This window comes from Narcine bancroftii, chromosome 10 (assembly GCF_036971445.1).
Source record: "Narcine bancroftii isolate sNarBan1 chromosome 10, sNarBan1.hap1, whole genome shotgun sequence".
Taxonomy (NCBI): Eukaryota; Metazoa; Chordata; class Chondrichthyes; order Torpediniformes; family Narcinidae; genus Narcine; species Narcine bancroftii.
The window spans coordinates 69,203,028-69,219,244 of record NC_091478.1 but is presented as its reverse complement, the minus strand read 5'-3'; the positions used below and the strand labels follow the sequence as shown (position 1 = coordinate 69,219,244).

Here is a 16,217-nt window from a genome sequence, read left to right as displayed (position 1 = left end):
TCTATTAGCTGCTCGTGTGTTGTCTGCATTAGCTGCTCTATTTGCTGCTCGTGTGTGGTCTGCATTTGCTGCGCTATTAGCTGCTCGTGTGTGGTCTGCATTAGCTGCTCTATTAGCTGCTCGTGTGTGGTCTGCATTTGCTGCTCTATTAGCTGCTCGTGTGTGGTCTGCATTAGCTGCTCTATTAGCTGCTCGTGTGTGGTCTGCATTTGCTGCTCTATTAGCTGCTCATGTGTGGTCTGCATTAGCTGCTCTATTAGCTGCTCGTGTGTGGTCTGCATTAGCTGTTCTATTAGCTGCTCTATTAGCTGCTCGTGTGTGGTCTGCATTAGCTGCTCTATTAGCTGCTCGTGTGTGGTCTGCATTTGCTGCTCTATTAGCTGCTCGTGTGTGGTCTGCATTAGCTGCTCTATTAGCTGCTCGTGTGTGGTCTGCATTTGCTGTTCTATTAGCTGCTCGTGTGTGGTCTGCATTAGCTGCTCGATTAGCTGCTCGTGTGTGGTCTGCATTAGCAGCTCTATTAGCTGCTCGTGTGTGGTCTGCATTAGCTGCTCTATTAGCTGCTCGTGTGTGGTCTGCATTAGCTGCTCTATTAGCTGCTCGTGTGTGGTCTGCATTTGCTGCTCTATTAGCTGCTCGTGTGTGGTCTGCATTAGCTGCTCTATTAGCTGCTAGTGTGTGGTCTGCATTAGCTGCTCTATTAGCTGCTCGTGTGTGGTCTGCATTTGCTGCTCTATTAGCTGCTCGTGTGTGGTCTGCTTTAGCTGCTCTATTAGCTGCTCGTGTGTGGTCTGCATTAGCTGTACTATTAGCTGCCGTGTGTGGTCTGCATTAGCCGCTCTATTAGCTGCTCGTGTGTGGTCTGCATTAGCTGCTCGTGTGTGGTCTGCATTAGCTGCTCGATTAGCTGCTCGTGTGTGGTCTGCATTTCCTACTCGATTAGTTGCTCGTGTGTGGTCTGCATTTTGCTGCTCTATTAGCTGCTCGTGTGTGGTCTGCATTAGCTGCTCCATTAGCTGCTCGTGTGTGGTCTGCATTTGCTGCTCTATTAGCTGCTCGTGTGTGGTCTGCATTAGCTGCTCTATGAGCTGCTCCTGTGTGGTCTGCATTAGCTGCTCGTGTGTGGTCTGCGTTAGCTGCTCTATTAGCTGCTCGTGTGTGGTCTGCATTAGCTGCTCTATTAGCTGCTCGTGTTTGGTCTGCATTATCTGCTCTATTAGCTGCTCGTGTGTGGTCTGCATTAGCTGCTCTATTAGCTGCTCGTGTGTGGTCTGCATTTTCTGCTCTATTAGCTGCTCTCGTGTGTGGTCTGCATTTGCTGCACTATTAGCTGCTCGTGTGTGGTCTGCATTAGCTGCTCTATGAGCTGCTCCTGTGTGGTCTGCATTAGCTGCTCTATTAGCTGCTCGTGTGTGGTCTGCATTAGCTGCTCCATTAGCTGCTCGTGTGTGGTCTGCATTTGCTGCTCTATTAGCTGCTCGTGTGTGGTCTGCATTAGCTGCTCTATTAGCTGCTCATCTGTGGTCTGCATTAGCTGCTCTATTAGCTGCTCGTGTGTGGTCTGCATTTGCTGCTCTATTAGCTGCTCGTGTGTGGTCTGCATTAGCTGCTATATTAGCTGCTCGTGTTTGGTCTGCATTAGCTGCTCTATTAGCTGCTCGTGTGTGGTCTGCATTAGCTGCTCTATTAGCTGCTCGTGTGTGGTCTGCATTAGCTGCTCGATTAGCTGCTCGTGTGTGGTCTGCATTAGCAGCTCTATTAGCTGCTCGTGTGTGGTCTGCATTAGCTGCTCTATTAGCTGCTCGTGTGTGGTCTGCATTAGCTGCTCGATTAGCTGCTCGCGTGTGGTCTGCATTAGCTGCTCTATAGGCTGCTCGTGTGTGGTCTGGATTAGCTGCTCTATTAGCTGCTCGTGTGTGGTCTGCATTAGCTGGTCTATTAGCTGCTCGTGTGTGGTCTGCAATTGCTGCTCTATTGGCTGCTCGTGTGTGGTCTGCATTAGCTGCTCTATTAACTGCTCGTGTGTGGTCTGCATTAGCTGCTCTATTAGCTGCTCGTGTTTGGACTGCATTAGCTGCTCTATAAGCTGCTCGTGTGTGGTCTGCATTAGCTGCTCTATTAGCTGCTCGTGTGTGGACTGCATTAGCTGCTCTATTAGCTGCTCATGTGTGGTCTGCATTTGCTGCTCTATTAGCTGCTCGTGTGTGGTCTGCATTAGCTGCTCTATTAGCTGCTCGTGTGTGGTCTGCATTAGCTGCTCTATTAGCTGCTCGTGTGTGGTCTGCATTTGCTGCTCTATTAGCTGCTCTGTGTGGTCTGCATTAGCTGCTCTATTAGCTGCTCGTGTGTGGTCTGCATTAGCTGCTCTATTAGCTGCTCGTGTGTGGTCTGCATTTGCTGCTCTATTAGCTGCTCGTGTGTGGTCTGCATTAGCTGCTCTATTAGCTGCACGTGTGTGGTCTGCATTAGCTGTTCTATTAGCTGCTCTATTAGCTGCTTGTGTGTGGTCTGCATTAGCTGCTCTATTAGCTGCTCATCTGTGGTCTGCATTAGCTGCTCTATTAGCTGCTCGTGTGTGGTCTGCATTAGCTGCTCTATTAGCTGCTCGTGTGTGGTCTGCATTTGTTGTTCTATTAGCTGCTCTATTAGCTGCTCGTGTTTGGTCTGCATTAGCTGCTCTATTAGCTGCTCGTGTGTGGTCTGCATTAGCTGCTCTATTAGCTGCTCGTGTGTGGTCTGCATTAGCTGCTCTATTAGCTGCTCGTGTGTGGTCTGCATTAGCTGCTCTATTAGCTGCTCGTGTGTGGTCTGCATTAGCTGCTCTATTAGCTGCTCGTGTGTGGTCTGCATTAGCTGCTCGATTAGCTGCTCGTGTGTGGTCTGCATTAGCTGCTCTATAGGCTGCTCGTGTGTGGTCTGCATTAGCTGCTCTATTAGCTGCTCGTGTGTGGTCTGCATTAGCTGGACTATTAGCTGCTCGTGTGTGGTCTGCATTTGCTGCTCTATTGGCTGCTCGTGTGTGGTCTGCATTAGCTGCTCTATTAGCTGCTCGTGTGTGGTCTGCATTAGCTGCTCTATTAGCTGCTCGTGTGTGGACTGCATTAGCTGCTCTATTAGCTGCTCGTGTGTGGTCTGCATTAGCTGCTCTATTAGCTGCTCGTGTGTGGACTGCATTAGCTGCTCTATTAGCTGCTCATGTGTGGTCTGCATTTGCTGCTCTATTAGCTGCTCGTGTGTGGTCTGCATTAGCTGCTCTATTAGCTGCTCGTGTGTGGTCTGCATTAGCTGCTCTATTAGCTGCTCGTGCGTGGTCGGCATTTGCTGCTCTATTAGCTACTCTGTGTGGTCTGCATTAGCTGCTCTATTAGCTGCTCGTGTGTGGTCTGCATTTGCTGCTCTATTAGCTGCTCGTGTGTGGTCTGCATTAGCTGCTCTATTAGCTGCTCGTGTGTGGTCTGCATTTGCTGCTCTATTAGCTGCTCGTGTGTGGTCTGCATTAGCTGCTCTATTAGCTGCACGTGTGTGGTCTGCATTAGCTGTTCTATTAGCTGCTCTATTAGCTGCTCATGTGTGGTCTGCAGTAGCTGCTCTATTAGCTGCTCGTGTGTGGTCTGTATTAGCTGCTCTATTAGCTGCTCGTGTGTGGTCTGCATTAGCTGTTCTATTAGCTGCTCGTGTGTGGTCTGCATTAGCTGCTCTATTAGCTGCTCGTGTGTGGTCTGCATTTGCTGCTCTATTAGCTGCTCGTGTGTGGTCTGCATTAGCTGTTCTATTAGCTGCTCGTGTGTGGTCTGCATTGCTCGTGTGTAGTCTGCATTTGCTGCTCTATTAGCTGCTCGTGTGTGGTCTGCATTTGCTGCTCGATTAGCTGCTCGTGTGTGGTCTGCATTAGCTGCTCGATTAGCTGCTCGTGTGTGGTCTGCATTATCTGCTCGATTAGCTGCTCGTTTGTGGTCTGCATTAGCTGCTCTATTAGCTGCTCGTTTGTGGTCTGCATTAGCTGCTCTATTAGCTGCTCATGTGTGGTCTGCATTTGCTGCTCTATTAGCTGCTCGTGTGTGGTCTGCATTAGCTGCTCTATTAGCTGCTCGTGTGTGGTCTGCATTAGCTGTTCTATTAGCTGCTCTATTAGCTGCTCGTGTGTGGTCTGCATTCGCTGCTCTATTAGCTGCTCGTGTGTGGTCTGCATTAGCAGCTCTATTAGCTGCTCGTGTGTGGTCTGCATTAGCTGCTCTATTAGCTGCTCGTGTGTGGTCTGCATTTGCTGCTCTATTAGCTGCTCATGTGTGGTCTGCAGTAGCTGCTCTATTAGCTGCTTTTGTGTGGTCTGCATTTGCTGCTCTATTATCTGCTCGTGTGTGGTCTGCATTAGCTGCTCTATTAGCTGCTCGTGTGTGGTCTGCATTAGCTGCTCTATTAGCTGCTCGTGTGTGGTCTGCATTTGCTGCTCTATTAGCTGCTCGTGTGTGGTCAGCATTAGCTGCTCTATTAGCTGCTCGTGTGTGGTCTGCATAAGCTGCTCCATTAGCTGCTCGTGTGTGGTCTGCATTTGCTGCTCTATTAGCTGCTCGTGTGTGGTCTGCATTAGCTGCTCTATTAGCTGCTCTCGTGTGTGGTCTGCATTTGCTGCACTATTAGCTGCTCGTGTGTGGTCTGCATTAGCTGCTCTATTAGCTGCTCGTTTGTGGTCTGCATTAGCTGCTCTATTAGCTGCTCGTGTGTGGTCTGCATTAGCCGCTCTATTAGCTGCTCGTGTGTGGTCTGCATTTGCTGCTCTATTAGCTGCTCGTGTGTGGTCTGCATTAGCTGCTCTATTAGCTGCTCGTGTGTGGTCTGCATTAGCTGCTCTATTAGCTGCCGTGTGTGGTCTGCATTTTGCTGCTCTATTAGCTGCTCGTGTGTGGTCTGCATTAGCTGCTCCATTAGCTGCTCGTGTGTGGTCTGCATTTGCTGCTCTATTAGCTGCTCGTGTGTGGTCTGCATTTGCTGCTCTATTAGCTGTTCGTGTGTGGTCTGCATTAGCTGCTCTATTAGCTGCTCATGTGTGGTCTGCATTAGCTGCTCTATTAGCTGCTCGTGTGTGGTCTGCATTAGCTGCTCTATTAGCTGCTCGTGTGTGGTCTGCATTTGCTGCTCTATTAGCTGCTCGTGTATGGTCTGCATTAGCTGCTCTATGAGCTGCTCCTGTGTGGTCTGCATTAGCTGCTCGTGTGTGGTCTGCATTAGCTGCTCTATTAGCTGCTCGTGTGTGGTCTGCATTAGCTGCTCTATTAGCTGCTCGTGTTTGGTCTGCATTTTCTGCTCTATTAGCTGCTCGTGTGTAGTCTGCATTAGCTGCTCGATTAGCTGCTCGTGTGTGGTCTGCATTAGCTGCTCTATTAGCTGCTCGTGTGTGGTCTGCATTAGCTGCTCTATTAGCTGCTCGTGTGTGGTCTGCATTTGCTGCTCTATTAACTGCTCGTGTGTGGTCTGCATTAGCTGGTCTATTAGCTGCTCGTGTGTGGTCTGCATTATCTGTTCTATTAGCTGCTTTATTAGCTGCTCGTGTGTGGTCTGCATTAGCTGCTCTATTAGCTGCTCGTGTGTGGTCTGCATTTGCTGCTCTATTAGCTGCTCATGTGTGGTCTGTATTTGCTGCTCGATTAGCTGCTCGTGTGTGGTTTGCATTAGCTGCTCTATTAGCTGCTCGTGTGTGGTCTGCATTAGCTGCTCTATTAGCTGCTCGTGTGTGGTCTGCATTTGCTGCTCTATTAGCTGCTCGTGTGCGGTCTGCATTAGCTGCTCTATTGGCTGCTCGTGTGTGGTCAGCATTAGCTGCTCTATTAGCTGCTCGTGTGTGGTCTGCATTAGCTGCTCTATTAGCTGCTCGTGTGTGGTGTGCATTAGCTGCTCTATTTGCTGCTCTATTAGCTGCTCGTGTGTGGTCTGCATTAGCTGCTCTATTAGCTGCTCATGTGTGGTCTGCATTAGCTGCTCTATTAGCTGCTCGTGTGTGGTCTGCATTAGCTGCTCTATTAGCTGCTCGTGTGTGGTCTGCATTAGCTGCTCCATTAGCTGCTCGTGTGTGGTCTGCATTTGCTGTTCTATTAGCTGCTCGTGTGTGGTCTGCATTAGCTGCTCTATTAGCTGCTCGTGTGTGGTCTGCATTTGCTGCTCTATTAGCTGCTCGAGTGTGGTCTGCATTAGCTGCTCTATCAGCTGCTCGTGTGTGGTCTGCATTAGCTGTTCTATTAGCTGCTCGTGTGTGGTCTGCATTAGCTGCTCTATTAGCTGCTCTATTAGCTGCTCGTGTGTGGTCTGCATTCGCTGCTCTATTAGCTGCTCGTGTGTGGTCTGCATTAGCAGCTCTATTAGCTGCTCGTGTGTGGTCTGCATTAGCTGCTCTATTAGCTGCTCGTGTGTGGTCTGCATTTGCTGCTCTATTAGCTGCTCATGTGTGGTTTGCAGTAGCTGCTCTATTAGCTGCTCGTGTGTGGTCTGCATTTGCTGCTCTATTATCTGCTCATGTGTGGTCTGCATTAGCTGCTCTATTAGCTGCTCGTGTGTGGTCTGCATTAGCTGCTCTATTAGCTGCTCGTGTGTGGTCTGCATTTGCTGCTCTATTAGCTGCTCGTGTGTGGTCAGCATTAGCTGCTCTATTAGCTGCTCGTGTGTGGTCTGCATAAGCTGCTCCATTAGCTGCTCGTGTGTGGTCTGCATTTGCTGCTCTATTAGCTGCTCGTGTGTGGTCTGCATTAGCTGCTCTATTAGCTGCTCTCGTGTGTGGTCTGCAGTAGCTGCTCTATTAGCTGCTCGTGTGTGGTCTGCATTAGCTGCTCTATTAGCTGCTCATGTGTGGTCAGCATTAGCTGCTCTATTAGCTGCTCGTGTGTGGTCTGCATTAGCTGCTCTATTAGCTGCTCGTGTGTGGTGTGCATTAGCTGCTCTATTTGCTGCTCTATTAGCTGCTCGTGTGTGGTCTGCATTAGCTGCTCTATTAGCTGCTCATGTGTGGTCTGCATTAGCTGCTCTATTAGCTGCTCGTGTGTGGTCTGCATTAGCTGCTCTATTAGCTGCTCGTGTGTGGTCTGCATTAGCTGCTCCATTAGCTGCTCGTGTGTGGTCTGCATTTGCTGTTCTATTAGCTGCTCGTGTGTGGTCTGCATTAGCTGCTCTATTAGCTGCTCGTGTGTGGTCTGCATTTGCTGCTCTATTAGCTGCTCGAGTGTGGTCTGCATTAGCTGCTCTATCAGCTGCTCGTGTGTGGTCTGCATTAGCTGTTCTATTATCTGCTCGTGTGTGGTCTGCATTAGTTGCTCTATTAGCTGCTCGTGTGTCGTCTGCATTTGCTGATCTATTAGCTGCTCGTGTGTGGTCTGCATTAGCTGCTCTTTTAGCTGCTCGTGTGTGGTCTGCATTAGCTGCTCTATTAGCTGTTCGTGTGTGGTCTGCATTGACATATTGCACAACTTGAGATGGTTTCTGTAGCATAGATAAAAGCTCAGACCTAACTGGAGGGAGAACTAACACTTCCTCTGGTGAATCTCAGTTCACTACAGGTTCCTTTGTGAAGTGAGTCCTTACTGGGAACTGCTACACTAACAGATGCAGATTACTCGTTCTGCAATATATCCTCTGATTCAATCTATCATATCTCGGCGAACTCTTATTATGTTATCATTTGCTCACACCGTTATGTATGTAACCGCAGCTTTCTTAAGATCTTCTACCTTCCATACTTGTTTCAAGATGCTCCGGCTCACGAAACATCATCAGCGCTTCAAAAAGAAAGTCCCATTGGTGCTGCTGACGTGGCATGTTGAATGCGGGATGCTTGGATCGCCTTTAGCATTTTACAGCAGGCAATCAGAGCAAATGATGGAACGCCAAATAAGTCTTTGCAGCATCCATCGTCAACCTAATTCACACATCCCTTGTGGGATCCTGTGAGATCTACATGTGCAGATTGGATGCCCTGGAGTGTGGAATAGGATATTTCTTGCTGAGAGCTTAACAGCGTCTTCAGTCTACCGACCACCAGACATGCTCCATGTTGATCTACAGATTTTAATGTCCACCTTATTTTTATTTTGGCAACCACAATTTTTCTGCTGAGACTCACTTTAAATAGCCATTGCTTCTATAATCCCTTGCTTTTGTTTTACTAAATGCTTAACAAGCTTATTCCTGGCTCTTGCAACTTGTATTTTTTTTCTCAGGCTCATATTTGAAGTTTGTAAATCTTTGTGCCATTTATACTTTTTTTATTACTTTCAACTTACCCCCCCCAACCCCACGTCTGTATGGCCATACAACTAATGGAAATTTGCCCTTGTTCAATTTACAAATCACAACATGAAAATTTGAGAAACAGAATAAAATTTGTTCTCATGGAATTTATGTGGAAAAAAAATAAATACAACATTTTATTTTTTCAACTCATGTATCATGACAGAGAGGTGGGCTTGCCTTATTGGAATTGGTGATGTGAAGTGTTCACTTAAAACCCCTCTCTGTAATGTGGGAATCACTTGGAATGGGGAAATGGGAGATACTCCGTGTAAAAAGGTGTGTCTAAGTATGAGGAAGTGAGCAGGAATGCTGCCTGGGTTCGGATTTGCCCACAATAGCAGTGAGATCAGCAGATGCTAGTGGTGAGCCAGCATCTCCCTCGTTGAGTAGAGCAGATGACATTAATGAACCTGAAAGGACCATGACAAGGGGTAGGGATCACCTGACTGCTTATGCTGGCCGGCTTGCCCAGTTAACTCTTTCCCCAAATCTGATGTTTAGGAATATATTAAAGAATTTGTTGACTACGTAGTAAATAAAACACATTATTTTGAAATTAAAATTGCACAAATAAAATGTGACTCTCCTTTACCTTTACACCAAGGATGATGACAAGGCCATTAAAATGATTAATCTTGTTTTATAGTATTTAAGGATTTGTACCACGAGATGTCCCGCTCCAGAGTCGGATATGACAGAGAAATTATTGGAAACTCTTCCACACTCTGAGGATTTTTTTACTGATGTTCCTGCAACTGAGGTCATGCAGGTAGAGGAGAGCATAAGATCATTTTATTTTTGCTGTACTTGAGAACTAACTTCCATATTGGCAAAAGGATGGGAGAAATGAAAAGAAAATATCCTCTGATGTTGAGAGAAACATCATGAACCTTGTACTGTAACATCCGTAGGGAAGTATGTGTTTATTCTGAATGCATGAATGATATTTTTGTGCTTTGGGGACTAAAGAGGAAAAGAGAAACATCCTTAGAGGGAGTGTGAGAGGTAATAGTATCTGCCACATGCTCAAACAATCTGTATGTTTGTTGAGGAAGGGGATAATCATTGTTATAATCTACAATTAGATCCACAGTTCATAAATGATCAAGTTTTCACATTCATTTGTATTTGTTCCCATTATTCCACACCAGCACCACAAACAGCGATTGTTGTTCTCACCACTGAAAGTCATTTCAAGAGATTTGGAAAGTAATGGTACATTTCACCACATTCCCATTTAAACAATAGAACAAATCTCCTGGGCCTGATCAGTTACATCTGTGGGGAAGCTAGAGAAGAAACTGCAGGTGCCCTGGCTGAGATTAAGTACAGGCGAGGTGCCAGAAGACTGGAGGGTGACAAATGCTGTGCCTCTATTCAAGAAGGGCTGCAAGGAAAAGCCTGGGATCTACAGGCCAGTGAACATAACATCTGTGGTTGGTAACTTACTAGAGAGTATTCTGAATGAGAAGATTTACGTGCACTTGGATGGACAAGGGCTGATTAGGGATAATCAGCATGGTTTTATGAGTGGGAGGACATGTGCCACAGATCTAATTGTTTTTTTCTATATATTGATTCAGCAAGGCATTCTATAAGGTTCCATACAGTAGACTCCTCTGGATGGTTAGATTGCATGGGATCTAAGGAGAGCTAGCAGAATGGATAGAAAGTTGGCTTCAAGGGTGATGGTAGAAGGTTGGATCTGGAGGCCTCTGACTTGTGATGTGTCACAGGGTTTGATGCTGGGTCCATTGTAGTTTGTCATCTATATCAACAAGTTGGATACAAAAAATGTACATCGCGTAATTGGCTAATTGGCGGATAATAACCAAGGTATCTAAAGATGGTTGCTAAAGACAGGATCTTGATCAATTGGGCAGGTGGACAGAGGAATGGTTGGTGGGATTTAATGCAGTCCAATGTGAGGTGATGCATTTTGGGAAGTTTGCCATGGGTAGGACCCTTCACATTGAATAGTAGGGATCTGAGGTATGTTGTAGAATAGAGGGAGCTTGGAGTACTGGTACATAGTAACTTAAAAGTAGTGTCACGGGTAGATAGAATGGTCAAAAAGGCCTTCATCATCAGAATATTGAATATAGAAGTTGGGAGCTTGTGTTGTAGTTGTATAAGGAATTATTGAGCCATCATTTGGCATATCGAGTTCACTTTGGTTACTGTGATAGAGTGTCAGGTTGGAGAGGGTGCAGAAAAGATTTTCAAGGCTGTTGACAGAACTTGGGGGGCCTTGACTATAGGGAGGCATTGAGCAGGTTAGGAGTGCAGAAGGATGAGAGGTGATCTCAATGAGGTGTACAAAATAATGAGAGGAATAGATTGAGGGAACTTGGTCTTTTCCCCAGAGTAGAGAAATTGGTGACCAGAGGACATGGGTTTAACGTGAGGGGGGAGAGATTTAACAGGATCCTGAAGATTAACTTTTTTTGCACAGAGTGTGGTGGGTGTATGGAATGGGCTGTCAGAGGAGGTGGTTGAGACCGGTTCTATTGCAACTTTGAAAAAGCTTGGACAGATATATGGATAGGATGGGGCCAAAGTGATATGAGCCAGATACAGGCAGGTGGGACATTTTGATCAGCATAGGCTGGTTGGGCTGAAGGGCCTGTTTCCAGGCTGCGTTTCTCTGTCTATGACCGCAGATTGTAGTTGATAAAATAGACAAGCAGATGCACATTCCTTAGAGTGAGAAACACGTCTCAGTGACTTTTTGCAGAGAAAAGGAAACCTGAAATAACCAATCTGATAATGAAACCTAATTTTAATGCTCTCCAATTTATAAACGGAGACTAGCAGTCTGCATTCTCAAGTTTGATAAAACAATCTTATTCGTTATCATTGTAAACTTCAATGTTGCTATCCCAAGCAAAGCAAAATGTCAGTCAGCGAAAGATTACGGTGTGCATAACTGAGTCAAGGTTATTAATTATGGAAGTTAGCATTATTAATCAAAATTATTGAAAATATGTGGGGGGAAGATCTGGAAGCAAATAATTATTTAAACAATTTAAAAATATCCAATTATTTAAAGATATTTACTGTATTTTAAATATAGTGAACATTTATTTTGAGGTGAAGGTCTGGTATTTCACACTTGGGGAGAGCCAATATATCTGATTCATTGAGATATTCCAAACTGCAATGTTAAATTCTCAAAAGTTCCAAATGAAACGATGTACTTTCTTTTCACATCAACCATCAAAGTGGTTTTGCATGTATTTGGGGAGGGTAACAGGTTGCACCATAAAATTCTGCTTTTGTCTTCATTTCCTACATGGTACTTCTTCCACCAGTCACTCCTCTGCTTTCATCTGTTTAGTCCACTGATCAGCATTTCCATCTTCCTCAAATATTTTATTTCTCATTTATTTCTCTAAGGTAATTGAAAACGTCTTACATAACCTTTCCGCGATAGCAGCAAATTCATCCTCCTCGAAGGGCATAATGAAAGCAAACACGTACCTTAATTATATAACCTCCCATCCTGACAAACTGACAGTCACATCACAGGTAGGATGAGCTTGTTTTGCTGTTGAAATGCTTCACCAATGAGAAACAACATTTAGTTGTAATGGCAAATCGCATCTTTCATTGAGGGTGGCAAGGTTAGCTTAGCGGTTAGCGCAATGCTATTCCAGCGCCAGCAGCCCCGGTTTGAATGCGATGTCACCTGTAAGGAGTTTGTATGTTTTCACCGTGTCTGCGTGGGTTTCCTCAGAGTGCTCCAGTTTCCTCCCACCCTTCAAAATTGTACAGGTGTTGTAGGCTATTTGGGCAGCATGGGCTTGTGGACTAGAAGGTTCTGTATGTCTAAATATTTTTTTTAAAGTAACATTTACAGAGGCTAACTTTTTTTTAAAAAAGCTTTCCCCAGATCTGAGCATCTCTGAAGGCATAATTTATTGGCCTTGCACGGTTAATTGATCTGCGGGCCATTTTAGTGTCACCATGGGTGTGTGGTCATATGCAGGTCAGGGTGAGGTCAGCAGATTTCCATCACCAATGGATGTTAGTGAATCAGATGAGTTCTTATTCATATTTACTATGATTATACACTTTTTAAATTCCTAATTACTTGAGTAATTGGATTTCCCTATCTGTTGAGGTGGGATTCAAAATCATTAGTCTGGGCCTCTCGAATACTAGTCAGCATAAGACTTTGTTGGTTTAGCAACCTGCTCAATGACAAGCTGCCTTTTCTCTTAGTTTTGCATTTGGAACAATGGCTGAGATGAGTCCATTCACACAGGAACAATGATGAGTTTCTGATGAGTTAGCTCAGGGAAACATTGAGATCCGTGGCATAGAAGAAGCTATTGTGTCACTACTGACTGAACCACTGCTGTTGAGACTAATCCTATTGTCCATTTCTCTCATCTCACCCCTCTCAGTGCTCATCCCCAACTGCCTCAACCAACACTTGACTCCACCATTTTTCAATAATGTTCTTTTCTTTTAATCTTAATACTTTAAATCTCTTACCTTTTGATCTTTCAGTTGAGGGAAATAGACTGTTCCTCTTGGGATGCTTGTCATGTCACAGTCCTCAATTAGATATGGTCTTCGCCTCCCACATTCTAAAGAAAACAACCCCAGCCAAGCTCATCATAATTCATCTCTATGCATGATTACCTCTCAGATGTCATCACACTTACTAGTAATGCGATGATTCGAACTATCCATGGCACTCCATCTAGCACATAAACATATTATAAATTCTATCAAAACCTTTCCCTCCCCATGTTTCTCTTTGTGTTCTGTAATTTTCCTTGTAATATGCAAAATCAACTTCAGGATAATTTATTAAACTATATTTATATAAAAGATTATTGTTTTAGTAATTTTAGGCTCAAATTTAACAATTGTGGGTAATTTAAACATATATTCCAGATGTCAGCTTTGAGCTCTAGTCATGCTTAGGTTTTTTTGAGCCTCCACTAATGCCTTACAGGATTATCATTCTAAAATTGAGTAATGCTTCCGAACATAAGCACTTCTCTGCTCAATGCATTCCTTAGGATCAGGAATATAGCTGATCTAGCGAAAGGCCAATCACCAGCAGTTATGGCCCTGCATAGGGTCACTCTGACTTTCATTTAACATTATAAGTTGTTACTCCAAAAACCAATAAAGTTAGGGATCCAGCCATCACTTGGCATTTGGTATTTTCAATAGACTTTCAAACTTCACTACATAGTGGACATCCTGATATGCGCCTTGTGGAACGGGCACCAGCTAATGGTAGATGTCTGAAGAGAAGTCCTCCTGAACTTGAAGACTTTTGAGCAATGAGCAGCTGAGATGCAGAACAGTTTCTGTGCCACCTTCCTTGTCCTCTGGATTTTCTGTTTGGTTGTCGAAATGTGTGGAGAGGATTGCAATGTTATGAAACAACTTCTTTTGAGCGTTAACTATTGAACAGATCTGGGGGGGAAAAATTAACAATGCTTGCCTGACAGCACTTGTTGAAACATACCTGTAACTTGGAGATTCACCTGTTCCTTTTTTCCAATCAGGACACAGCCAGTAAATCACTTCTGATGCTGAGTGACAAGCTAAACAATCTTCCAAATCTTAAGTCCAGTGACATCATGTGGAAACTCTCTGCAGCAAAGTCAGGTCTTTATGGGATTAGCAATCTGATAAATGCTTCAATTACAGCAAATGATTTAAATATGAAGAAAGAAAAGGTAAAGATCCTTCTAATCATAGAACTAAAAGGCTCGGAAAATAAAACAAATGTACAGTACAAAACAAAGGGGCAGCATAGTCACCTTGCAGAGGATTCTATTGCATGTCGGAAACTAATCAGATTTCATGTGAAACTTCAAGAAAGAATGCATGTAGTCTTACTGGACTCATGAGAGTATTGATAGGATGTCAAAAACTGGAAGGGAATTATGGGTGAAACTTGCAGCAAAACAACATTTGTGTAAAACCCACATGGTGAAAATGAGGACTTCAACAATAAATATAACAATGAGAGCAATAACATCCTCTGGGACAGATCTCTTCCACACCATATAAAAAACACCAAGATTGTTTTCCACTAATAAAATATCAAGCATGTCGAAATATAATTTCATTAATTTTGTTTTAAGGATGCCGCATATTACCAGCAAAGTTCCCATGCCACATGTTCCCAGAATAGACTGCTGAGACAATTCTGTTTGTGGGATTTGCTGGTCATTGGTGACGTTCTCCCTGTGACTGTGTGGGTTTCCTCTGGGTGCTCTGGTTTCCTCCCGTGTTCTAAGATGTGCGGGGTTAGTACGTTAATTGGTCACATGGGTGTATTTAGATGGTGCGGGATCATGGACCGGAAGGACCTGCTACAATGCTGAATATCTAAATTAAAATAAATTTAAATCAGAAGGCAAATATGAAGACAAATGGTATTTTAGACTTTATTGCAAGAGATTTTGAGTACAAGAATAAAGATGTCTTACTGTCATTATATGGGGTTTTGATGAATCTGTACACTGTTGATGGTTGACCTCACTACCTAAGGAAGGATGTGCATGCAAATGAGGGGGTTGGAACAAAATGTTCCTGAGATGAAGAGTTAGACCTGTGATGAAAGATTTAGCAGACTTGGCCTATACAATCTGGAATGAAAGGTGAAACCAAATCTGTGCAGGGCATCTCAGGGTAGATGCAGGAACTATATCTCTTGAGTATCTAGGACCAGGAATTGTGTCTTAAAATAGGGGTTGGCCATTCTGGATGGAGAAATGTCTTCATCCTGAGAGTAGTGTACATTTGAAATTCTCCACTAAAGAAAGTCATGGAGTTTCAGTATTTCAATATGTTCAAGGCTAGCACTTGTAGATTTTTGGACATCAAGAGAGTCGAGGGACATAGAACTTGTACTGAGACAAAGGATAAGATATTACCTTGGGCGATATGGTTAGCACAATGCTGTTACAGCACCAGCGACTTGGGTTTGAATCTGCCAATGTCTGTAAGGTGTTTGTACTGTCTGTCTGTGTGTGTTTCCTCTGGGTGCTCCAATTTTCTCCCACCCTTCAAAACATACGGGGGTTGTAGGTCAATTGGGGGTAATTGGGCAGCTTGGGCTCATGGGCTATTACCGTGCTGTATATATGCCTAAATTTCAAAGCATACATGAGGGGCCAATTGGACTACTACTTCTCTTTGTTCTAAAGAGTCATCAATACGATTGGACAGCAGACAAGAGCAGGTGTATTAACAATTCCTCACTATGAGCTCTTCAGCGCTTGACGTCCTGTTTTGCGGAAACTGCCAAAATATTTGGCCTGGAAGTCAGCCTGAAGAAAACTGAGGTCCTCCATCAGCCAGCTCCCCACCATGACTACCAGCCCCCCCACATCTCCATCGGGCACACAAAACTCAAAACGGTCAACCAGTTTACCTATCTCGGCTGCACCATTTCATCAGATGCAAGGATCGACAACGAGATAGACAACAGACTCGCCAAGGCAAATAGCGCCTTTGGAAGACTACACAAAAGAGTCTGGAAAAACAACCAACTGAAAAATAAGCGTATACAGAGCCGTTGTCATACCCACACTCCTGTTCGGCTCCGAATCATGGGTCCTCTACCGGCATCACCTACGGCTCCTAGAACACTTCCACCAGCGTTGTCTCTGCTCCATCCTCAACATTTATTGGAGCGCTTTCATCCCTAACGTCGAAGTACTCGAGATGGCAGAGGTCGACAGCATCGAGTCCACGCTGCTGAAGATCCAGCTGCGCTGGATGGGTCACGTCTCCAGAATGGAGGACCATCGCCTTCCCAAGATCGTGTTATATGGCGAGCTCTCCACTGGCCACCGTGACAGAGGTGCACCAAAGAAAAGGTACAAGGACTGCCTAAAGAAATCTCTTGGTGCCTGCCACATTGACCACCGCCAGTGGGCTGATATCGCCTCAAACCGTGC

The 16,217-nt window shown here is 44.8% G+C and overlaps 1 protein-coding gene across 1 annotated transcript in view; it reads left to right on the top strand.

The window, feature by feature from the left end:
* Positions 1-7,728: 7,728 nt before the first annotated feature.
* Positions 7,729-16,217, top strand: part of LOC138743837 (polycystin-1-like protein 2) — an 82,463-nt gene continuing 73,974 nt past the window's right edge. Inside the window, 6 exon segments of the mRNA XM_069899439.1 lie at positions 7,729-7,925; positions 8,199-8,211; positions 8,918-9,040; positions 9,561-9,707; positions 11,671-11,802; positions 13,809-13,982. Coding sequence (XP_069755540.1) covers positions 7,729-7,925; positions 8,199-8,211; positions 8,918-9,040; positions 9,561-9,707; positions 11,671-11,802; positions 13,809-13,982 — 786 coding nt within the window.